Raw genomic sequence first — 26,178 nt, forward strand, 5'->3', positions numbered from 1 at the left:
TCTCATTTTTCTTTGAACACTGATCAGCTGTAGGGCAGCCCTTTGAAGCCCCGCGTCAAGAATTTAAACGGTTTGTTTCCCTCTAGCCATCAGCTGGGACTCAGGAGGCAGCAACAGATTGGGAGTGGGTGGGGTAAGCGACCGGCTATCAGCGATCCAACAGAAGCAGAGGGTGAGGGTGAGTGAAGGCGTGGGGGGGGGCAAGAGAGGGCTTTGGCGACCCCTGTGAAATGGCCGTTCGACCCCAAAAGGGGTCGCGACCCCCAGGTTGAGAACCGCTGGGCTAAAGTATTTCAGTTAACCAGCTTACTAACTTAATAACTGCAACGGTTCATTTAACATCTATGGCAAGAAAAGTCGTAAAATGGTGCAAAATTCACTCAACAAATGTCTCATTTAGCAAGGTTGGGCTCAATTAAGTTGAGGATCAGCATTGCATTTTGTTAGTTCATGTTTCTCCACTGAATTATTTTCCCAACTACTCTGCCCAGCATTACAATTCGGTGTTTATATATCCATTCTTACTATTTGCCTCTGCTGCCAGTTCTTTTGTCCCTAAATAACAACTAGAGGACTGAATTATTTTTGTATCTTATTCACATCACAATTAGAATAGCCACTGTTACAGAGGATTTTAGCTACTTGGTGTCTACTTCATTTCCAAGTATTGCTTGCTTCACTGAGGTCAAAAAATACTGTATATCCAAGCATTGACCTTGCAATGGTCCAAGGAAAAACTAAGTTTGATCTTTCGTTCTAAACATTTGATAATTTGGGAATAGTTATGGCAGTTTCTGAACTTGTTACTGAATCACAAGCAATCAGGCTGGACTTAGAATGAATCATGTTAGCACAAGGCCACAATTTGGCAAAAACCAGAAACTTCGCCTATTATAAAAACTGCACTAAATTAAAGATTCTATTGTGGATTTTGGCTTTGGGCAATATTTGAACATGGTTATGCTTTACAACTATTATAGTTCAGTGCTCGAGTCTCAACACTTTTGGAGTGGTGCATACAATTGGAATGTTGTAGGCACCCACATAAAATGATCACCATGGCGGATATCATCTGTCATGAATGAAGGGACATATATGTGTCCCAGGATAATGATGCAAGACTGAATTTGGGTTGGTCACTGGGACCAGAATAAATCTATGGTCCCAATAAAGACCCAAATTCGATCTCAATATCATCTGTCACCAAACATCAATTTATCAAATGGAAGAACAGATGTTGTTCCTTGTTACTCCTTCCACCCAGATGCTTCATATCATTGCCCAATTTATCAACCTTTTTTCTTTCTTTCTTTCTTGTTGGCTCTTCAAAAAAAAAAAGCAGTAAGTATATCCATCCATCACTTTTATTTTCTAAAAATGCCAATGAGACCCAAATAATTATTGTAAAGGAAGATAATTCTGGTGCTTTTGTTCATATCATGGCAATTTCTATTTATATCAGTTCATTAAAAAAATCTAAACAAAATTAAGACAGCAGATAAATGTAAGTGTTTGCAACACAAGTGTACCCAAGCACCCTGCTGCCTACAAATATTTTACCAGGGATCCTAAGCTTAGTGTTAAGCAAGCAACTCTACCTGTTTAGTTAGCTATGCTTAAAACAAACCACAATGTCTTGTCCCATGTTTGCAGGCCTCACTGAACAAAAAGCTGTAGACTTTCCTTCCATATTGTTCAAGTTTACTCCAGGTCTGACCAGATCCCCAGAACAAGGAAGAACACAGCATGGAGAAAATTAAAGTCTACAACAGATTTGATAGGTGGAGTTGTTTGTATGATACTAGCTGGAATCTCAATTTCATCAGACAACATTATCCAAATATTCGCTACAGTCTTCTAGACTCAAGGCCATAGTTGCCACCTCAGACCCACTAGGAGTATGGACAGCCATCCGATGCAATGAGTAAGGAACAACAGCCCTTTATCTTCCTCTCTCTACTTTTCCCCACCTCTTCCAGTTAATTTTCAGTGGTTGTGTTTAATGAGTGTATTAATTGTCTGCTACTTTCTGCTCCAAGTGGCAGGCTAGATACTGAAGAAAAAAAGAGAAGCTAGATAAGAGAATAAAGAAGGCACACAATATTTTATCTAACTGCTGACCTAAAAGTTATGCAAATAGTTAAGCTTGAACTTAATCAAGTTCCAATTTTAATATAAACACAGTATACAGTCTAGCTCCATTTCCCTTCCAGTTCTCTCAGCACAATATTTTTGATTCCAGAGCAGCTTAGGCCTCACCTAGTTTCAACACTTATTCACGTGAGAACATTTTCTTCTTCCAAAGCTGGCAAACTATTTTTTTTCCTGTGAATTTTTGTCTTTAGGGAGTTACCAATGAGTTAAACTTTCCAGCTGCTGAGGAGAGAACACTAGCCTGATGTTAATGCACAATGGAATCTCATATCTAGAAAGCCAGCGAGCACCAGGTTTTTTGGTCCCTCTCACTCCATGAAAAGGTCTTTTGTTACTTCTGGGATATCAATAATGAATGTAGCAGTTTAATAAATATGTGTGATGATGGTGGTCTTTGTTTTTTATTTAGGAAAGGTCCACAGTTTAAAAAAATTAGAGAAAGAAGGAAGTTCATTCTCTACTGCAGGAGTTGGCAATCTTTTCAGATCTCTCTCTCCCTCCCTCTCCTTCTCCCTCGGGTGGGGTGGGTGCAAAAAAACCCCAAACATTTTTGCAAGAATCCAAAACTGAGAAAGACAGCTGAAATCTCCTATGAGATTTGACATCCCCATTTCAAAACACTAATTTCCTGAGATTTGGGGCAATGTTAGCAGGGGGAGCACAGATGTACTTGGAGGAAGTGTTGTATTGAAAAAGTGTTGTATTGAAAAAGTGTTGTATGGAAGTTATATTATTTATCCAAGAAAACTGAATCTCCCTAGTTCCATCAAGAGAGAAAGAGGCAAAATGTATTCCATTGTTTATACACACGTATATTTATCCTTTCTTTTTTGTTGCTTTTAAACTTTTCAGAGAGGCAACAATGAGATTAAATAAAAGGAGATATACATTTGCTGCATTTTCCAAAGGCAGCCTTTAAAAAAAAAAAAAGTCTCAGAAGAGCTAAAACTGATTATTTTCAGTGCAGAAAGCAGGCATTCAAATCATCCAGATAAGACAGCTGGGAGGAAAATTGCAAAGACACATGAAAACTCTCTGCGTCAGAGAAAGGAAACTTCGGCTATAATAAACCGAAGAGACCGAGAAACAGAACTGATACAGGTAATTGGTCCAGGACTTACTGAATATCTCACAGCAAGAGGAACAGATGTTCCTAGGAAGCCTGCTAAAGAAACTCAGCCCATCTGTAATTATGGTAACATGATCTACCATTGTTCCCCTCCTCTGCTGTGTCTTGTCTTCTGGGAACATGTGGTAAAAAAATTACTATTCCTCCACTGAAGGTTTCTGTTCTGCCCAGTTCTTTAAATAAAGTTATACTTTTGGAACTGTTCAAAGAACTAGAAAAATCAGAACTAAGAAAAGGAATTGGCAAACAAGTCTTAAGGCCACACCCATCCAATGGTGCTTTTCATCCCAATCTTAAAGTAGCCAAGAGCTTAGAGACATGATGGTGAACCTGTGGCAGGCAGAGCCCTCTCTGTGGGCATGTGCGCCATCGCCAGCTGCTCTTCCGGGTTCCATCGCGCACATGCACATCAAACAGCTGATCGGGTACACACGCACACCAGCTAGCTGCTCTCTTCCAGGTTCCGGCGCATGTGCGCATGCTCCAGTTTCGGCAGTTGGTGCCGAAAAGGTTAACCATCACTGGCTTAGAGTGATCCTTGGCACTTTTAATCTTTTAGCAGTCTGAACTGGAATGATTCGGCAAAGACACAATAGACTAGAGTCCTCTTTCAAGCTAGCCACTGCCAACAACAAAATCAAAGGTTGTCATTGGGTACAGACATAATCTCATCAAGTAGGGAGTCTAGAATAAGTCCCTGCATGAGAGTCCGCTTTTGGCAAGAGTTCTGTCCCACCAAACAAATTAACTTCCAGATGTGCCTGAAAGGCTGAAAGGCTTGGCCAACTCATGGTCAACAGTCACATTTCAAAAATCACTTTATATAATATCCATTTGACTCACAACCTGAATTTCTACTTAAGCTTTATTCAAGATGGTCATGATTAAATAAAATATAGAACAAATGAAAATAAATAACAAACAGATAAAGAGAATAAAAATGTACTAACCACTAAAAATTCTGGCAAAACAGATATTATTTATTATGTCTCTACAATTCCCATCTATCACAGTCAGGACAGCCATGATAAAGGGTGCTAAGATATTTATCTTAAACAACATCTTCTGGTTGGGGAACCAGTCTGTTATTGTTAGAAAAAGAAAAGAACAACATTGTGGCATCTTTGTAAGTTTTTTTTTCAATCAGAAAACATTTTTAGAAAAAAAGTTTGATCCAAAACTTTCACAATTATACAAAAAATCAACTGTAATTTAGTTTTATACTACTGCATTTCATTCTTTGTTATAAATATAGGAGACCTGAATATACATGGCCTGATTAGCTTAGCCATAATGTGGCTGTTTATTGTGCATTTTGTGTTAATAAGCAAATTTACTAACAATGGCTTAGGTCTGTGCACAAATATATTTCAATAAACCATGCTTTTAAAATTCTGGTTTAGTACCATAAATGTGAATATATACATCTAAATTTACAAAGTGGTAGTCAAAATTCCATCAACTATAATCTCAACTTTAGGAGCCATTGAAAATATAATTGATATAAATAAAATAAAAAATATTCTCTTTTTACAACCCTATAATCGGGATAGAGTTGGGGCAAGTGGCTAGAGCTGAGCATTTACTGGCCAGATGCCCTTCCTAATGACTATGTAGAGTTCGTAGCAGGTATTCTCTCTTTGCACCTTGATTTAAAAACATCTGCCACTACCTAGGAATGAACTCACAACCTTCCGAGGGGGAGGCAAGCACTAGGCCACCACATTGCTCAACTGATAAAAATAAAATATGTAGATATAAATAAAAATGTCATAAAAATTTTGGAGAGAAAAACCTTCACCTTGTTGCCAGCATTAAACCAGAATTTCGTGACTTTCATTCATAAGTCAGTGTTGCAAAGGAGTTCTGCAAGGGACAAGCATCGCAGAAGAGCACCAATTTTTTTAAAATGTCAGTTGAGCTCATGATCATTTAAATATAATAATGCGTCAATAACTGGCTCCAGCAGGATGGCTTCTTTAATCCCAATATAGACAATGAAATCTGCCTATTTTCAAAGGACAGTATAAAAAGAAAAACATTTTTGAATAGCAATCCCCTACTGATTAGGAAAATGCTGTCTTCCAAACTCTAGGCAGCAAAGGCATGATAGCTGGAATGGAATAGGAATAGGCTAGGGAAGGGACCTTGGAAGTCTTCTAATCCACCCGCCTGCTCAAGCAGGAGAATCTACAGCGTACCATTTCAGACAAGTGACTGTCTAGTCTCTTCTTAAAAACCTCCAGTGATGGAGCGCCCACAATTTTTGAAGGCAAGCTGTTCCACTGGTTAATTGTCCTCACTGACACTGGATTGTTACCATTACCTCAGGCTTTTCAAGTTTACTATTGTACCACACTTCAGACCTAGTTTCTCCTTGTATTAGCACTTAGCAGCTAATCTTGAATAGCATGAAGAAAGGTAATTCTCAGCAGAACTGTGCTCTATGGAACAATACAGGAAATCCTTTGTCTAGTATCACATGATCCTGGAACACTGCAACCATCATAAATATGAGTCAGTTGCAGGGGTGAAATGCTCCTGGTTCGGACTGGATCGGGCGATCCGGTAGCAATTGTGGCAGGTGGTTCGGAGAACCGGTAGCGATGGTGGCGCGCGGCTCCACCCACCCGGGTGTCATTACTTCCTGCTTTTAAAAGGTAAAAAAAGGCTCTGCCGATTGCGAGGCACAGCTGTGATTGTCAGAGCCTTTTTTTACTTTTAAAAGCATTTTTTTACAACCTATTCGCCCCAATAGGTTGTAAAAAAATGCTTTAAAAAAGTAAAAAAAAAAAGTTGGCCACGCCCACCGTCACATTACACTCCCCCCACCAAGCCACGCCCACAGAACCGGTAGTAACTAATTTTACATTTCATCACTGATCAGTTGCCAAGTATCTGAATTTTGATCATGTAACCATGAAGATGCTGCAACCATGGTAAGTGTGAAAAACGGTTGTAAGTCGAACGGTTGAATGGTCACTAAATGAACTGTTGTAAGTCGAGGACTACCTGTGGGATAGCCATTTTCTCAATGGCCACTTTGCACAGGTTAGATATTCCCATTTTAAGCCTTAATATGTGTAAACAGAAAACAGGCTTATAGTACTAACAAATTTTAGAATTCTATTATTGACTAAAGGAAGATCATGTCTCCAGACCTGGAGATATTATATTAAATACAGAAACTTTTCTGGCTTTTTTCCCATGTTGTTGGCTGCAGCATAAGGAAATGTATCTTTCACTGTAAACATGATAGTTACAATTATATTGATAATAAATCAAGTAAACTGAATAAAATAACCCAAAAAACTACATTAAACCAAATGGGATTTTTATTTCTGTACGTGCAATTGTATAATAATATGCTGTAAGAAAGGCTCTGGAAAATAAACCTAATCAAGAAAAAAAATGTGCTGAAATAGGACAGCCAATTTGAAAATATCACAAAAATGGTTATAAAATCATTATGGATTAATATTCCATTTCTGTGAATGCACATGGGGCATCATTAATCCAATACATTGTGCTAGAGATTGAATGACTGAGCTCTGTGTTTATTGAGGACAAAATATATGAATACAAGATTCCCAAACATTTTCAGAAAGACATTGAAGAACCAAGGACATTCACTTACAAGATAAGCTCTTAAAAGAGTTCCCCCAGCTGAATATAGGGTTCAGCGTTTACATAAAAACAAGAAAGCAAGTTGGTGGTTAAGAATAGTTGCCTTTTCTGAGTAGTATATCTGATGAGATAAGAAAAGCTCAAAGTTTCCCCAGCTCATCGAAAAGAACACCTACTCTGAACTTCAGCTTTAGCAAAACATAAGACAAGTTTGCTGGAAAATGAACCATGGACTCTCAGACATTCTAACCAATTGTATCATTGTCTAGATGCAGAGGACTCTTCTATATAACATAACCTTTGCACATCCCCTTTAGTCCTAACAAGAGCTCCTAGACTGTTTACAGCACAAAAGAATAGAAGAATAGAATTCTTTATTGGCCAAGTATGATTGGACACACAAGGAATTTGTCTTTGCTGCATATGCTCTCAGTGTACATAAAAAAAATACATTCATCAAGAATCATAACCTACAATACTTAGTGATAGTCATAGGATACTAAATAAGCAATCAAATCATACTAGGAAATTAAATAAAACAATATAAATCGTAAATATACAAGCAACAAGGTTATAGTCATAAGTGGGGGGGGGGAGATAGGTAATAGGAAGGATGAGAAGAATAATAGTAATACGGTCTTAGTAAATAATTTGACAGTGTTGTGGGAATTAGTTGTTTAGCAGAGTGATGGCATTCAGGGAAAAACTGTCCTTGTGTCTAGTTGTTCTGGTGTGCAGTGCCCTATAAAATGTCATTTTGAGGGTAGAAGTTGAAACAATGTATGTCCAGGATGTGAGGGGAAGCAACCACTAACATCATAAGAACACTAAGTAGGTTAAGAAAACTGAAGAAACTGAAAACTAAGGAAACTGAAAACTTCAGTATCGCAGTTAAACACAAGACTGATGGTTGAAAAGTGGTTAATCAGGCATTGCTACAGGAGCTTGCAAATCACACATTTCTGCCAAACTTTCATACATAATGGGACATTAAGTTTAATATTGGAAGATGACTGTCTAACCTACAGGGAGTTGATAAATGCAGAGAGAGCTGTCTAGATATCCTGGTCCTTGTTTGAAGTTGCTAGATGGGCTTCTACCATCCTGATATACTATTTTGTTATCGATTACTGTGTGGTATTGTAATCTATAAGATATTTAGAGAGGCATGATTTAGCTAGCGTACGGGCTTAGTGAAAATCAATTAACCAACAAATCAAGATTTTATGAGCCCAGCCTGAAAAAGGGACTGGCCCCAAATTATCATAATTAAAAGCTAAAACTAGGTTCTGAGTGACTTTATGGACATGCTCAAGTAAGTAGCTTGACAGTGATATGAAAATTATTTGCCATCACATTCTTCTTCTTCTTCCTCCTCCTCCAGAATTTCAAATCGGCAATATACCTGGAAGATACCAGACTGGAGAAAGCTCGTTTAAATAGAGCATTTCATGGTTCAGGATACCTGGTCAAAAAACCAGCTGTGCTTAAGAAAAGGTTACCTTTTTAAAAAAATATAGCATGCAAAAAAGATTTGACACAAATTCTACAATAATCCTGTCAAATTTTCAAGTTGCTAGTTAGGTTCTTCTTAGATCTCTGGTTTTGAGTTTTGATTTTTTTATGCTTTCATGCAATAAAAAATAAAGGTTTCCATTCAAATCAATACGATAATTCAACATCACAAAAGATAGTAAGATGTATAGGCAAGTTCTTTTTTTATTTTATTGAAATAAATAGGAATAAAAAAGGGTGTAACTTTTTTCATATTAAGTTTGTGAACCCATATGGTGTGTCCATATTAGAAAACTACAAAAGACTTACAGTAAGTTAATCTTTTCTTCTCCTTATCTAAAATTTAGATTAAGAGAATTCTACATTTGTCAAGCTACAGCTCCCATGATTTTTGATAAAAATCCACCTCAAATAAACACACGGTAACATATAAATTAGTATTATCTCAGACTTTACAATTTCCAGTATGTAGTACAAATAATGTTTTTGAGCAATTTTGAGGTAGACACCTTGAAAACAGTACTGTAGAAGAAAACTCATAACTGACAAAAGAGCTCATTAAGTAGAATTAGATTATCTTCAGCTCCATCTGTATATATAGAATGTACATTACTCATACACAAAGAAGGAAAACCACAACGTTTAATATACTAACTCATTTAAATGCTTCAAAATGACTTTAATTATAGGCACAAACTTCAGCATGGAACTCAGTATTTTTTAAAAACAAAGCTATATCCTGGATTGCTTGCTCAAGAATAAACTGAGAGGATTGTTCAAGAGAAGGATCTCTACTTCTTCAAAAGTCTGCTGTTCAAAATGTTAATCACGACTACTGTGTTTCCCCGAAAATAAGACCCTGTCATATTTTTTTTGAACCCCGAAATAAGCACTTGGCCTTATTTTCAGGAAGGTCTTATTATTTTGGGGTGCATGGAGGAAACCAGAGGAAATGGCGGGGACCAGCTGCTCATGCATTTAAATATTTTCGGGGGGGCTTATTTTTTGGGGGGGCTTATTTTAGTGCATGCACTCAAAAGCCCGATTGGGCTTATTATCAGGGGATGTCTTATTTTAGGGGAAATGGGCTTTGACTTACCTGAAAGCCCTTTCTGATTGTGGTGGGTCCGGTGGTCATCTCTATGGGTATGCTCTACCGATGATGACGGACCGGGTCTGCAAGCTAAGAAGCTCCTCCCCTTCCTCTTGCTTCCCAGCTTTCCGATGAGAGACGATTTGTAGCAGACCAATACGGTGAGCTGCAAGAAAGGAAGCAGGACACCAGGACCACGCCGAATCGGCCCTGGGCATCAACAGGGTGGGGCTGACCACCGGATCCACCACAATCAGAAAGGGCTTTCAGGTAAGTCAAAGCCCATTCTCATTGATCGTGGGTCCGGTGGTCATCTCTATGGGACATACCAAAGCAGGTAACTATAGGGAGGGAGTCGCCCTGGCCGATGGAGTGGTCCGCTGGAGGACCTGTTGGAGGACCCTATGACCAAAGGCAGCATCCGCGGATGCAAACTGATCCAGGCGATAGTGTAGGGGACGACCAGGCCGCAGCCCGGCAGATCTCCTCCAAGGAAGCTTGGGTAGCCCAGGCAGCCGAAGTGGCCGCACTGCGAGTGGAATGGGCCATGATCCTAGGTGGAACTGGCAAGGCTTGGGACCCGTAAGCTGTGCCTATGGTGGCCCTGATCCAGCGCCCCACCGTAATGGAGGACACCTTTTGGCCCATACTGGAAGGCTGGAAGGAGATCAGGAGGGATTCCGACCGCCTGAAGTCAGACGTCCGATGGATATAGATCCGAAGGGCCCTTCGCACATCCAAGGTATGCCAGGCTCGTTCTAAGGGCCGGTTGGGATATGGACAAAAATTTGGGAGGACTAGTTCCTGTGTATGGTGGTACGGGGAATTAAGCTTAGGGAGGAATGTGGGATCTAACCTAAGGACCACCCTGTCTGTATGAAAAATACAGAGGTCAGCCCTGATGGAAAGGGCTGCCAACTCCGAAATTCGCCTGGCCGAAGTTATGGTCAGCAAAAAGGAGACCTTGTAAGAAAAGAAACGACGGCTACCGTTCTGAGAGGTTCAAAGGGAGCCCTAGTGAGGGCGTCCAACACTAGGGGCAAATCCCAGGAAGGGTACCTATGGACTGGCCCCGGGCAAAGGTTAGAAGCTTCTCTGAGAAAGAGACGGATAAGGGAACGGCTCAAGAGGGAACCCTTGGAACCACAACACAAGATGGTGGACAGGGCGGAGACCTGTCTGCGGAGAGTGTTCGGAGCCAGACCCGCTTCAAACCCATCCTGAAGGAACACCAGTACCTGCACCGTGGTGGCCGCTGTAGGGACTATGGATCGACGGTTGCACCATGACACGAAGGAACGCCAAGTGGAGTCGTAAATTCGGGTGGTTGATGGGCGGCGAGCCGCTTGGATGGTGCTGGCGACCCGAGATGGAACCTTGGCCGCTCTCAGCAAGCTCCGCTCAACCGCCAGGCGGTTAGCTGAAGCCACGCCGGTTCCGGGTGAAACAGCGGCCCTTGACGAAGAACCACTTTGTCTTGAGGAAGACGCCAGGGACGGCGAATGGACAGGGCTTGAAGGTCCGCGAAGCAAGGTCGACGTGGCCAGAACGGAGCAATCAGCAGAAGCTCCGCCCGGAGAAGCAGCATCTTCCTGATGACTTTGGGAATGAGAGGCAGAGGCGGAAAGGCGTAGAGAAGGCCGGCCGGCCACTCACTGTGAAGCGCGTCCACGGCCTCTGCCCCTGGTTCCGGGTAACGAGAGAAGAACCTCTCCGTCTGGCGATTGACTCGAGTGGCGAACAGGTCCACCACAGGGGAGCCCAGATGAGCTGTGATCATCCGAAACAGTTCCGGATCCAGAGTCCACTCCCCTTGGTCCACTGACTTCCGACTGAGCCAGTCCGCTTGGTTGTTCGTCACTCCCGATATGTGAGATCCCTGAAGGGACCTCAGGTGAAACTCCGCCCAGGCTCCCAGACTCTCGGCCTCCTCCATGAGGTGGCGAGACCGGGTCCCCCCCAGGCAGTTTACATGCGCCTTGGCGGCTACATTGTCGGTCTGTACCAGTATGTGTTTGTCTATCACCCTGTCCTGAATGACCCGGAGAGCCAGGTGGATGGCCCGGAGCTCTAACCAGTTGATGTTGTGGGTCAAGTCGGACTGGGACCAACGGCCTTGGGCCATGGATGATGACAGGTGAGACCCCCAGCCCTGGAAGCTGGCATCCGTCGTCAGAATCAGATATTGGGAGACCCTGAACTCCCTTCCCTTGAGGACTGCTGCCGAAGACCACCATTGGAGGGACCATTGGAGGGACAGAAGCACCTTGCGGGGTAAGAGAACCTTGAGGTCGGATGTCCCTAGTGGTCGTTTTTGGTAAGGGAGCAGAGACCTGCAGTGGAGACGTGCCCAAGGAACGATCCCTATACAGGAGACCATCTTGCCCAGGAGCTGGGACAGAGACGCCAGGGAGACAGGCCTCCCTGATGACACCGCCCTGACCAGTGACCGCAGGCTGGACAGGCGTTCCTGAGAAAGATACACCTTGCCCCCCACCGAGTCGATAATGGCCCCTAGGTGCTGTATGCAGGTTGTGGGTATCAGATGGCTCTTGGCCATGTTGACGGAAAACCCGTGGCTCTCCAGGACTTGGAGGTGTCCAAGTCCCGGCGCGCTAGAACCTCCGAAGTCGATTGGACGAGGAGATCGTCCAGGTAGGCCTGGATCCTTATGGGAAGAGTCTGGAGGTAGCCCACTAGCGCGGCCATTATTTTTGTGAAAACTCGTGGAGCCGAGGATAGGCCGAATGGGAGGGCGCGATACTGATAATGACGACCCGCATAACAGAAGCAAAGGAATTTCCTGAAGTCTAAGTGAATGGGGACGTGAAGGTAGGCTTCCATCAGATCTATTGACGAGAGGAAGGCCCCGGGTCTGATGCCTTCCAAGATGGAGCTGAGGGACTGCATCTTGAACCGACGATAAGACGATTCAGGGATTTGAGGTCCAGAATTGCTCTCCAGCCCCCTAATGACTTCTGAATTATGAACAAACGGGAATAGAAGCCTTGTCCGTGCAGCTCCTGAGGTACCGGTTCGATGGCCTGAATTTCGAGAAGATGTTGAATGGCTGAAACCATCAGGAGCTGGCGAGCCCAGTCCCGAGAGAAGGGGCATCTGAGAAATCTGGTCGGGGGGGTGGAGAGGAATTCGAGGGAGAGGCCCACCCTGACCGTCTCCCTGACCCAAACGTCTGAGGACGTGGCCTCCCATTGGCTGGCGAAAGAAGCCAGGCGGCCCCCTATGGGAAGGCCGGATGCACCGTCAGCGGGATCTGCGGGCGGGGCGCCCACGATCCCCTCAAAAGGGGCGTCTGAATTGGCCCCATTGTGATTGGAATCCCTGACGGTCTGAAGGACGGGATTGCCTTGACGGGAAAACCCTCTGGCTTCTACGGCTGGGGAAATTGCCTTCTGGACCCCGAAAGGAATGAAAGGACGGAAAAACCCTAGGATCTGACCTACGGGAGGTAGCAGGCAAATATTTGCGCTTGTCCTTGGATTCTACTAGAAGAGGCTCCAAGGGAGCCCCAAACAAATGGGAACCTTCGAAGGGAGAAGAAGCCAAATGCCATTTTGACTTGGCGTCAGCCTGCCATTGTCTAAGCCATAGAAGTCTACGGGCCGTGATGGAAGCTCCCATGGCCTTAGCCGAGAACCTGGAGGAATTCAGGGTGGCATCAGCCGAGAATTCTAAGGCCGCCATTACCTTGTTAATGTCCTGATGGGAGCGAGAGTCAGAAAGTGGAAGGCGATCCTGAAGCTGTCTAAGCCATAAGATGGAGGCCCGGTTGAAGAATGAAGCCGCCATCGTAGACTTCACAGACCACGCAGTCGCTTGATGAGACTTGACCAGTGCATGCTCTAGCCAGCGTTCCTCGGGCCGGAGGCTCTCTTCCGGGGGACCGGTGGTATAAGACGAAGCCGAAAGAGCGACTATTGGAGCATCGATCCCCGGCACCTGCAGATGGGAAGAAATCTCCGGGGCCATATTATAAATGCGCTTGTCTAGAGCATTAGGCTTAGGCCCTGAGGAAGGAGCCAGCCATTGCTTGGTGAGGACCTCTCTAAACAACTTGGGGCCTGGAATCTCCTCTGACTCAATAAGGGGTTCCTCAAATAATGGCAGTGAGGATGAAGTCCCCTCCCCCGCCGGATTAGCGCGGGGTGTCCCTAGACCTGTGGTGAGCTTGGCCTTGTGTAACAAGGCCCTGAACATTTGTGGCTTAAAGAGACCGATGAAGGAAGGTTGATCTGGAGACAGATCCTCATCGTCAGATAATTCAGCTTCCTTCAAATCCTCACCAGCCAAGGAACCTTGCACCGAGGAGGCTGAAGAATGAGCCCTAGTGGGCAACTGGACCCTATCCCCAGAGAAACAGGAACCTTCTACATCAATCTGCGAGGGAGACTCAGAAACCCATGAGGCAGTCCTACATTGCCTGTCTGCCTGAATACCTTGCTGAATTGCCTGATGAATGAAAGCCACTAACTCTGGGGAAATTGTGATTCCCTGGACCTCCTCCCTTGAGTCTTGAGGTTCTGGATTAGGAGAAGCTAAAGTTTCCTCTGGGCTTCGGGCCCCAGGAGATGGGCCCCCTTGTGTCCCAAATAGAGATTCATTCACTTGTTGTGGAGGCTGCAAGAAAGTCCCCTCCCCATCCGGGGATAAGGTTGGAGGCTGAGACTGCTGGGCTGGAGAAGGCCCTGCAGGAGATGAGGCCTGCACAGGAGCAGAAGCGGAGGTATCCGTTTCCCTAATGGAGGCATCCTTGAGTGCCTTTTGGATAGAGCGTTCAATGGCCTGCTGCAGCCTCAATTCCTCCTTAGATCTAGAGTCAGAATCCTTAGAAGAGGATTTCTTCGATCATTTAGCTGGAATAGCTGCAGAAGCCTCAGGTTGGTCAGAGGCAGAGGCATGCTTCTTGGGCCTGGGGTGTCTGGATGCCATCCTGAGAGGTAGGCCCCTAATCCCCATGACACGAGGGTTCCAAAATGGCGGGCGAGGAGGAAGGCTGAGTCACAGCCCCCAAAATGGCGCCCGCCACGAGGGGAAGCCCAGGAACCCTTAAGGGAGGCCTGCCAACAGACAAAGAGAGGGGAATTAGGAGGAGGGCCCTACCGCCCCTTTCCCAAAACAACTTACAGTCCTCCGACGCTCAGCGCACCTCCGAGCCTTCTGCGGCGTGTGGGCGAAGCCCAGGGAAACGCCGGAATCACCGCTGCCGATGCAGCTGAACCGCCCTGCCACGCGGTTCCCTAGGAGCCTGGGAGCGCGCCGCACGCTGAACCGCGGCTTTTCTGTCTCCTAAACAAGGCTCCCCAGAGCCTTCCGGCGCTCAGCAGCCGAGCGGAGCAGATTAGCTCCGAGCCGCCCAGCCGTTCGCTAAGCCAAACGGCCGGGAATAAGGAGTCCTGCAGATCGGCTGCTTTAGAGGCCAGAATGCTGTGCAGCTTGGGAAGGCCCTTCCTTAAGGGAGACCTGTCTCACCGCAGAGCGGTCCTCAGCGGTCTTGGGCCTAAGCCGTTCGCACTGGAAACGCTCAACCCGAAGGGAGCGAGGCAGGAATCAATTTAGATTAATTTAGAATAGTCAATTAGCCTAATAAGAGAAAAATTTAGTCTGTCAGGACTCAAAACTATGGAGCAGCTCAAACCATGACTAGATCCAAATCGGATCGAGTCTGAAAGCTGGGAAGCAAGAGGAAGGGGAGGAGCTTCTTAGCTTGCAGACCCGATCCATCATCATCAGTAGAGCATACCCATAGAGATGACCACCGGACCCACGATCAATGAGAACGGTATTTGCCAAGAAATATTTTAATAATAATTTGTGAAGGGAAGGGAAGAAAAGGGTGACATAAATAAATAAATTAATACAAATAAACAAACAATCCATTTCACTGTGACATTTTCAGCAAAGGACAGGTAGTCCTTAACTTACACCAGTTCGTTTAGTGACCGTTCAAAGTTACGACACTGAAAAAAAAAGAGTATTTCACACTTATGACCACTGTAGCACCCCCAAGGTTTGTGATCAAAATTCAGACCCTTGGCACAACTGACTCATATTTATGATGGCTGCAGTGTCCCAAGGTCATGTGATCACCTTTTGTAACCTTCTGACAAGCAAATCAATGTGGAAGCCTGATTCACTTAACAACCACTGTGATTCACTTAACTATGCCAAGAAAGGTTGTAAAATGAGGCAAAATTCACTTAACAAATATCTTGCTTAGCCACAGAAATTTTGGGCTCAATTGTGGTCATAAGTCAAGGACTACCTGTATAATGACCCTACCTTCGTGTTAATAGAGAATCAGCTCCATCATATTCACCTTAACAGTTAAATCTAAAATTCATGAGGAAAGACACTTATACAAACCAAGTAATTATGCACAAAACTTCAAACATTTTTTTCTGATTTTCAAATCATGTAGAAGAAAAAGGCTGAGTTGAGAATGAATTGCAGCATAATCAAAGTCTAAAAATGGAGTACAAGATGACATTGAACTTAGATGGATTCCTTCCTCTCCTTTGTGGAGACCATTACATCATCAACACAAGATTCAGTGGGCTACTATACAAACAAGCCATTTAATGTATTCTATAGTTGATGGGAGTCAAACTTTTATATTAATAACTTTATGCCAGTAAATTTGCAGGAGCGGATCTATCCATGGAAAAAGTAACATTTACTTCATGGGAAAGTTAATGAATATATTATCTTTGTAGATAATCTTGGAGATCAGCAGTGGATCAAATTAGGCTTTAAGTTAAGACATTTGGAATCAATCAACACATATTGTACATTCAAAGCAAATCTTTCTTTTTCTGCCTTAAAATTCTAATTTCACCGTGTTGCACTCTGTTATACAGTTAGTAATGTCTGCCTACATAGCACATGAGTAACCAATAATACTGAAGTCTGTTGCTCTAACCTAAACATAGTAACTCAAACATTTCAAGAGAAATGACTAAGTTTGTCTTAGAATAATTGAGGCAACCTGAGTATTGACACACAGCACTGTACACAGACAATAAAATAAAAAACTTTGTATAGTGAACTGTGTCTATTTAAAAAAAAAACTAAACTATATTACTGTTGTATAGTACCTTAAATATATTGGGAATAAGACTCATTCAGTTTAAGCATTTGAGTGAGCATATGAAGAATTGTAATGTTGTTATTTTAAACATTCTTTTCACACACACATCAGTGTATAGAAAAAAATACATGAATCTACAAAAAGGCCTATAAGGCTAAAAACAGACAGTTTTAAAGACTATGAACTTCCCCAAGCCCCAAATACCCTATCTTCATTCAGAATCCCCTCAAAACTGAACAATGCTAAGGGTGGGCTATATATCATCTTTTGGTCTCTCACATTTGCTAAGTGGCTTTTTAACTTCTGCACCCAGATACATCTCTTCCAAAGAATAACTGCCTTTCTTAGTGACAGAGACTGCAATATAATTTTTTAAAAAGACTCTTTATGCAGCATTTGCTGAAATCAGTTGCTTTTTTCGAGGAAGATATAAAGAAATTCAAAGCTTAGTGGAAGTTAACAAGGTGCCTGCCAAAACTTGTCTACACACCAATATCAGAAGAGTGGGAAAAAATTCCACAGGATTGTTAATGTGCCCTCTTTTTATTTTAAAAAAATGAGGCGAAAGTAATACATAACTCCAAGCCTTGCCATTTGTCCAGTGGAGCATCATCATATAGGGAGCAATGATCTCCAGACATAATGCCTTAAATCAGGGGTGTCAAACTGGCAGCCCACGGGCTGGATATGTCATGCGCAGGCCACGCCATCCCAGCTCCACAAAGGGGAAAACTATCATGAAATGTCACATGACAGCAACGTGACGTGGCGAGTTTGACTCCCATGCCTTAAATGCTTTAAATGAATCTGCTTTTCAGACAATCCTTGCTTATACATGGTAAGCCATGAATACACACAACTGGGATGAAATACAGATGAATAATAATGCATGAATCCCAATGGACTGCATAATTCCATGTACAGACATCTGTATATTACATAGCTATGGTGTTCTTCATAATCCCTTGGACAGCTATTCACATTGGATAAGATCCAAATTTTCTAGGACTAAATCTGGAACTAACCCAGACAAACACCAATGACAATGATAGATTAGGTGAAAATGGGCAGATGGTTGACATACTGAACTATGCTGGCTCATATCTAAGAATTATACAGCCTTGAATTAGATCAGCTTTCTTCCCACCTGGCACCCTGTAGATGTACTAATCTACAACTCCTACACATCCAGCAAAGTTCTTGTAGCTGTGCTAAATGGAAGTTTTAGGAATCATAATGCAATATATCTGGGAAAAGCTGTTCTAATGTATTTCAAGGAACAGCTCAATACAGCTGTAGTTAGCAGTGAATGAAACAGTGTTAGATGGATCTCGGTTCTTCTGGTTTCAACAGGATTCATTTATGACTAATTTATCTGGCCTGGAGCCAAAGTCTTTTTCAACAAACTGCTTCAACTATTTCTTAAGTACAAAACAACTTTTTTCATATTGGGACCAGGAATTTGACTCAAAACACAGGGAGGGAGCTAGTTCAGTTATCCTTTTCTTTCCTCTCTGATGTACTTGTCAAGAGATGTAAGTTATCTAGCAAAGCCTCTTCAAATTACCTTTCGTATACATGGAAATATGTACAGCTGCTTGAGAAGACAGAGTGTCTATTCATAAGTGAAATATACAGGATCCATTGATCCTTGGAGATCAGCTAAAGTAGATCAACAAGTGAAAAACTTCTTGATTCTAAATGTTACTGAATTTCTAGAAGAGGAAGCCTAAAATAAACAAATTTGCAGGGTACTATAGTTCTGAATACTGTATTGAGAGAACCATTCCTGAACTAAGGACTGGAACTTTGTGTCATGTCTATTTAATTAGTTTACTGAATAAACCCTGAGTTCTCATTATATACATGCTACATTACTGTTATAATTCTAGGCCAGGGGTTTCAAACTTGATTTCATTGAGGGCTGAATCAGGGTTGTATTTGACCTCAGGAAGCCAGGGTGGGTGTGGCCAGCTCAATATCACTCCTGTGGTGGCCCGAGTGCTTGGCCAGTGAAAACGGGCTCCCGAGCTCCGTTTTTGGCTGCGACGGCCTCATGCAACAAACCTGAGCTCCATTTTCGCTGGCAGAAGCACCGCAGGCCAGTCCTTCACTTCTTTCCAGGGCGGTCCCGCAAGCCATATCTAAGCATCCCATGGCCCTTGAGTGTGACACCCTATTCAAGGCTAACCCAGTTTGTAACTTAGTCATTGAAACTACACAAATGCATAACTTTGTAAAGGTATTCACAACTGTTATTAACATTTGGATATGATGCAGAAGATGAGCAAATACTGGATTAATTCAATGTTTGATAATCTTAAATAATGTTCAAATGATCACCTAGCCTTTATCCGTAATTATCCAACCATTACTGGATCCAGTACTGCACAGATCTCCCTACTTTCAACTCGCAATATTGTTCTGCTCTTACCTATCAGCATATTCTAACTTAGGATCTACAAGCAACCAGCTTCATCATCTTCTACCATTCAAAACTCCTCCTCTCAAGAGACTCAACACTTTCTTCATTCTTCCCCCAGCTCTTATTTCCTTCAAATTCATTCTGAGAAGTCATCATTTTCAAAAATCCTTTAGCAGAATCACACACAGTAGGTCTTAATACATCCTGTAACATAGCACAAACATATGGATTTCAAATCAAAACATATTCCTTTCCAGTTTAACTCTTCGTCTCTTTTCTCTGGGCCCCATATTAGATTGCAAGGTCTTCAAGACAGGTTTATAGTGCAACTTCTTCCAACTTATAATGACCTTCAACTGTTCACATGACTCCCAAAAATTCCCAGCAAAGAAGAAATCAATCTGCTTTCCTTGGATTCCAGGTATAGAGCTGAAAATCTTACACATGCAAAGTATGTGCCCAATTTAAGGTGCCTCTTCCAACTATGAGGGAGATTTTCAATTAATCCGTTTTGTATGATGGCCCTTTTAAGACAGAAACTCTACAACCTTGTGGAAAACACATTTTCATTGCAGCTTCCCTTGAATATATTTGGAAGCCATACCTAATGAAGACAATCTGCTCCTGAAAGCAGGAGACTTGGGAAAACAGAACAGAATAACAGAGTTGGAAGGGACCTTGGAGGTTTTCTAGTCCAACCCCTTGCTTAGGCAGGAAACCCTACACCACTTCAGACAAATGGTTATCCAATATCTTCTTAAAAACTTCCAGTGTTAAAGCATTCACAACTTCTGGAGGCAAGTTGTTCCACTGATTAATTGTTCTAGCTTTCAGGAAATTTCTCTTTAGTTCTAAGTTGCTTCTCTCCTTGATTAGTTTCCATCCATTGCTTCTTGTCCTGCCCTCAGGTGCTTTGGAGAATAGCTTGATTTCCTCTTCTTTGTGGCAGCCCCTGAGATATTGGAACACTGCTATCATGTCACCCCTAGTCCTTACACTTACACCATCACATTTCAAAATTAGTATTTGTCTGGACTGAATTCAAATGGAATTCTTCAAGGAACAGCTCAAAGATGCAACTATTTGGTGTTCAAGAAAGGGGTTGAGGTATGGACAAGCTCTTGACCTCAGTATACAAATCTGGATGGATGAGAGGGGAGTTTGATGCAAAATCTGTCTATTGTTGTAGCTTTTTAATTACTGGGGGCCAAATAACAGTACACTTTCCCTTTTTTACTTTTCTGTCTAATCACCAGGATGTTTGTTTTTTTTGCAACTCTGTTCGTATATTTATGAGTTCACCCCATTCTCTCCAGATTTTAACTGAAAACTAATGTGAAGGGGTTATTAAAAGATGAAGTCCAGGGATCATATTCTAATCCTTCCAGTCTTGAAGATTACTCAGAGATATTGGACCAGCCTTTCACACAGCCACCTGAATACTGACTTTAATTGTCCATCCAAATACTTAAAATAGAATAATAACTTTAAATATAATTAAAAAGGAAACAAAAGTAAGTTGTAGAGGAGCCCAAATGTATGATAAAGAAATTAGTATTTTGGTTATATTTTTGCTGATATTAGACTAATTTTAGGATTACCGATATTTGAATTTTGTATGGTTTTTTTAATTCTTTAAGTAAATTTACTTGCCTACTCTGAAATATTTTTTATTGCTAGCAATTAAAAATCAAATCTATCTTCCACCAATGAATGGTGGAATGGTTATTTGAGAATAAGGTCTGTTAAACTAAAAATTACTTTTGTGAGCTTCAATTTCTATCCCTGAAGTCTTATAAGAAAAAACTACATCTACTAACATTTTGTTGAAAATCATCCCAACCAATTGTGAGGCTAAACACAATTTGTTAATATGTTCTTGCTAAGCCACACCAAAAGACCGAACACCTATCCCCAAATCATTTTTTCACATATTAAAAAAAAGCATGAGAAAATTCAAGTGACCAAAGCAGAGAACAGCACGTTATATTATTAAAAGCTGTACCACAAAATATTGGATTACATTATCATATGTACCAACTCAAACACAGCAAATAACCATAATGAGAAATAAGATTCTATGATTTAGCATATGTGCAAGGGCTCACAAAAAATAATCCTTTAATAGAGGAAGATGCATAAGTTAGCATCCTTATTTCTGACAATTATATTTCTATAGTTTTAAGTTACAATTTTAAGCATTTTTTAATTTTCTTCTAATACTCTATTCACAAAGAACTAGATATTAAAATATTTAAAACTGGAGTTGGGTGACCAATAAGACTAAAACAATAATTTTAGCTTTATAAACTTTAATCTTGTTAGATAGTCAGAAATAACTTGGTTATCTCATGTTAGATAGTTTGATCATTGACATTAGTACTATTATTCTGACAGGAAACTATTTTTAAGAGTTTCCACATCATCTATTGCCTTTAAACTGGAGAAGAATCCAGTTTAAAGACTTACATATGTATCTATCTTACACAAGAAGAGTTATTTTTCTTGGTCATTCTAACAGGTGACAAAAGGGCATGTGAATAGTGCAGTAAATAGGAAAGGCAGAGCAGTCTAAAAATTTCATGGTCATTAAAAGAAATTCTAGGAGTTATCATTCAACAACAACTGAAGGGATGCAAATTTAAACCCAAGTTTAAAAAAAAAAATCTATATGGGTAGGATAAATAGGGACCAGAGTCCCCCAATTTAGTACCTGACACAACTCATACCATCAATCATGTTGGCTGAGGATGACAAACATTATAGACAAATGTAGATGGATGATAAGTTACTATACCATAACATCTATTAATGCAATTTCCAAGTATAGCCATTCTGACATTTGGCTAAGTTCCCATTTCACAGTAAAGCACAGCATTATTTTTAATTTAGTATGTTATTTGAACCCATCCATTATCATTTGGAAATCATGGTTTGTGTTTTAGTGTACTTGGTGAGACCGTTTTGACTTGGACAATAAAGGATAGTTCAATAAACCAAATTTTAGGACAGTGGTGTCCAACCGTGACAACTTTAAAACTTGTGGATTTCAACACCCAGAATTGGGGGGGGGGTGTTGGGAGTTCAAGTCCACAGGTCTTAAATTTGCCAAGATTGGACACTCCTGTTTTAGAGGAATGTGTAAAACAAGTACGTACTCCTAAAGTGCAGCATTCTTTATTTTTATTTTTTGGGGGAGGGGGGGAGGTGATTTTGATGTTCATCATACATAAAATCTATTCTGCGCACTTCAAATCACTCTTCCCTTCAACAAATTACTTTTTAAAAAAGAATGACTTATTCAAGTAGACTTAGACAAAAGTGAAGCCTTCTACTTTTGTTCAATGTTAGAAATTTTTAATTTTTTTTTAAAAAGGTCTACCCTGTCCTTCCCTGACAGTCTGAGTTCTTTAAATCCACTAACTGACATTCTTCAACCAAGGACAAAAAGCCAAACATCTGGCATAAATTGCTGCTTCTCGTTTCGTCCACCGTTTCTTTCATAACTACCCTTGCAAAAACCACTGTAAATATTTCTTGGATTCCTAGGCCTCCCTTCCCTTCCCAACTGGCTCATGTAATGATAGCAATGACAAGATGGGATTGTAAGAGGGGAAAAGTGGAATGCCAGACCTACATTTTTCAACGGCACCAGAATCTTACCCAAGCAAGAGACCGTTATTATACCTCCCGCAAGCCTACTCTTTCCTCACGGGCAACTTATAGGAACTCCTTGACTTGCAAAACAGGAAGGAAAAGAGCACCGAAAAGTTATGCGGCAGGGCTTTTCGAAGAAAGAAAAATTGTTGGGAGACAAGTGTTGTCTGGTTCTTCCTCTGGTGCAGACGGGTTTTGGAGAAGCAAAACATTCAACTGATTTCCTCTTCCCGTTAAGAGGCCCTCTTTCACTTCTGCTGAAATTCCCTAACTCCAGGCTCTCCACCATATTTACTGCATCTGGGAAAGTCCCTCCGGGAAGTCCTTTAATACCAAAAGCTTTTCAGAATATCCGTTTTCCCCCAGAAAGGGGAAAACTTATGCCCAGAAGGCAAAACAGAAGATAAAACCATAAAGAAACCCGAGTCCAGATCAATTCTTTTTTTTTTCCCAAAATTTTTTTTTTAACTCTCTTGCATCAGCTTGCCCCAACACCATGATGCTCTCTTTGAAGGGTGTTGGATTTCATTTCTATACTATATACCAAAGCCAGCCAGGCTTCTTTCTCCTTGCAAACCCAGATTGCTAAGAGCCAGGATTCTCTTTTTTGAAGGCAGCTGGAAACTTGTTGCTCTTCTTCCTTCGGCAAGAAAATTACTCTCCCCTTCCTCAATATTCGTTCACCCAGCCAGCCAAGCCTTTCTACTACACCCCACTTTTGCAATGGACGCCCGTTTCTCACCGTGTTGTAGAGGAGGGCCTCGGAGTCCACCGGTTCCGACAGCTCACTCAACTTTCGATCCCACTGGAACAGGTTCTGCTCCCCACTTTCCAGCACCTCCATAGTCAGTCGGGGGCCGAGCAAAAAAAACCAAAAACCGCGTGTGGGGGGGACACACAAAGGAAGGGAACAGATGTCGGAACCCTCTCAGCCGCCCTTTTAACACCGTCCTGGGAAGCAGCCTTGTTCCATAAGGTGGAGCGTCATTTAGGAGCGGCTTCCACTTAAGCAAGAAACCCAGGCAAAACCCCTCACATACACACACACGGCTCCCTTCTCTCCCAGGAATGAGCTACTCCGCTTAAAAGGAGACTCAAAAACTTCCAAGGAAACACCGCCACAACACTATAGCATTCGAAAGGTTAAAAGCGTCGCTGTTTTCCTATGAGGAGAAACCACCACAGACAGGCGGTCCCGCGGAGCGCAAACGCGCGACTAACCCTCCCCTCAACCGCTTTCGACTTCACAGTGACAACAGAGGCCGTTTTTTTTTCCCCTTGCAGGCCACACCTCCCCCATCACTACCCAAGCCTGGACTCCGCCCTCCTGGCCAATCCGCAAAGCCGAGCGAGCCTGCTTCTAAGGCTGCCCGCCCAATCAAAATCCGCTGCGCCGTGCTTAGGGACCCGCCTTCTTTGTTCCAATGCTGCTTTGCCCCGCCCCCCTCCCATTCCAGCTGTGTGGAATGTGGGCGGGAAATCCCAACTACGTCAGTGAGGATTTGTTCTGCTTTGCTATTCGGTTTGTCCTGCCTGACCAATAACCTTGGACCAGTCGGCTGCGGGGAAGCGTGAATTGCAGCCAATGGCTTAGCGACAAGAATACAGCTTCGAGAGAAACCCCGCCTTGCTGCGAGGGGCAAAATAAAGCACTGAAGGAAAGGAGTCGTTTTAACCTTTTAAACGGGCGGCCACTGGGTGATATTTAACCGAAAGGGAGAGGAAGTTGTCCCACGTAAAAGGGATTTCTGCTGGCCTTCAATTAAAAAGCCCAAGGCAGGCGATCCAGTTCCGGATTGACTCATTCTTCAGTTATATAGAAACTGGGAGCAAAGGTTGCTCTTTCTTAAGAAAGCAAACACGTGTAGGGGGAAATGAGGATATATTTAACCCTGGTAGCAGGAACAGAAAGATAACAAAGTCCATTAACACACACACACACACACACAATGCCCTGAATTGACCCACATGGAATCCTGTCTGATGGCTTGGATAACAATTTCCATCATTCCCAGCCAACCAGCCCAAACATTAGCATTTTTTCAGTCTGATGCCTTCCCAAGATGCTGGAAGCAGGCTCCACAGATTTTTTTTTTTTTGAATGTGTAGGAAGTTAGCACCCACCCCTCTCCTAGAAGAACGAAATATTTTGGGAAATAGTAAAAAGGGAGAATATTATATTTCCCAGAGGGAGAAATGGAGAAGCGTGCTCTTAAAGGTGAGGAAAGCATATTCAGTCTCCCTCCCCACCCACCCCCAAAAAACTGAGACCACCTTTTAAAAATGCAGATTTGGTAATCTATTCAAGACAGGATTAAAACCCCAAGGAAGCCAGCATCTAGGATTAATTACATTTGTTAAACAAGATTAAAAATCCAAGGAAGCCAGCACTTTAGACCCATTGCCTTTAGACTCATTGAGACAAACTAATTAAAATCAAATAACAAAATACACAAAACAAGCCTCTAAATTACAAAATGCTGTAGAACAAATTGTATAAAAATCCATGTACTCATCAAACCAATTGTTCAGCTGACCCAGGACTGCTGATGGTTCTATTCATCATTAAACCATCTCCATATTTCCAGTGTCTTTCTCCCAGCTTGGAACTGAACCAGATGGATATTTCTTCCAACAATGGGATTGCAATGTCCAAGACATTTGGAGGGTACGACAATTGGAAAAAGTTGCTGGAATATGGGCAAATTGCAGGGCTGCAAGATTTGGGTTGCAAAAGATCCAGAATGCAGTAGACAGCTTGACAGGTTTCTCTCTCTCTATATATATAGGTAGTCCTTGTTTAGCGACTGCCTTATTTAGGGACTTTGCTCAGGTTTGCACTCATTTAGCAAAGGAAATAAAGAGCAAAAGGTAGATCATTCTGCAAAGCCTAGATATCTAGTAATAAAATATTGTCTTAGATATTGATAATATCTCAAATCTTATGCACACATATTTAGGAGTAAGTCCTATGAACACAACACTATTTAAATAGCTGCACCCACATCCTGTGAAAACAGGATATTTGAAGCAAGGATGTCAGTGAAGAATTTAAAAGTAAAACTGTTCATAAAGGTTAGGTATATATATTCAACTTCCTAGAACTCTTGCCAAATAAAATTGTAAACAAAACAATAGGAGGGGGAGAAAAAAGACTGATAGTATGCTCAAAACCTATTCATGTTTATAAAACAGAATGGCTTAGGCTATATCACAAGTTCTTGATATGGTGTCCTCAATATGTTTTGGAATTTGGACCAATTCCCAGAATTGTTAGACAGTTCTTTGTTTATTATGCTGTGGAAGAATTCTGAAAGTTCGAGTTTAATATATCTGCACAACGTCAAGCTGCAGATTTTCTCTCAATAGTTGAAATTTATGTTTCAGGTTTTTCCAGTTGCTAGACATACATGGCACAACATAAACCACATTTATTTATTTTTTTGAAGGACAATGAGAAAATGGGTAAT

The 26,178-nt window shown here is 42.1% G+C and overlaps 1 protein-coding gene across 1 annotated transcript in view; it reads right to left on the reverse strand.

Annotated features, from left to right (window-relative positions):
• The window catches only part of CREB3L2 (cAMP responsive element binding protein 3 like 2), a 77,385-nt gene extending 53,331 nt beyond the window's left edge, over window positions 1-24,054 (reverse strand). Inside the window, exon 1 of the mRNA XM_034403383.3 lies at window positions 23,451-24,054. Within this exon, the coding sequence (XP_034259274.1) occupies window positions 23,451-23,552 (102 nt within the window). The 5' untranslated portion in view covers window positions 23,553-24,054. The remainder of the gene's footprint in view (window positions 1-23,450) is intronic.
• Between the last annotated feature and the right edge of the window lie 2,124 nt (window positions 24,055-26,178).

This window comes from Pantherophis guttatus, chromosome 7 (genome assembly GCF_059756535.1).
Source record: "Pantherophis guttatus breed Tessera chromosome 7, ASM5975653v1, whole genome shotgun sequence".
In the NCBI taxonomy this organism is placed as follows: Eukaryota; Metazoa; Chordata; class Lepidosauria; order Squamata; family Colubridae; genus Pantherophis; species Pantherophis guttatus.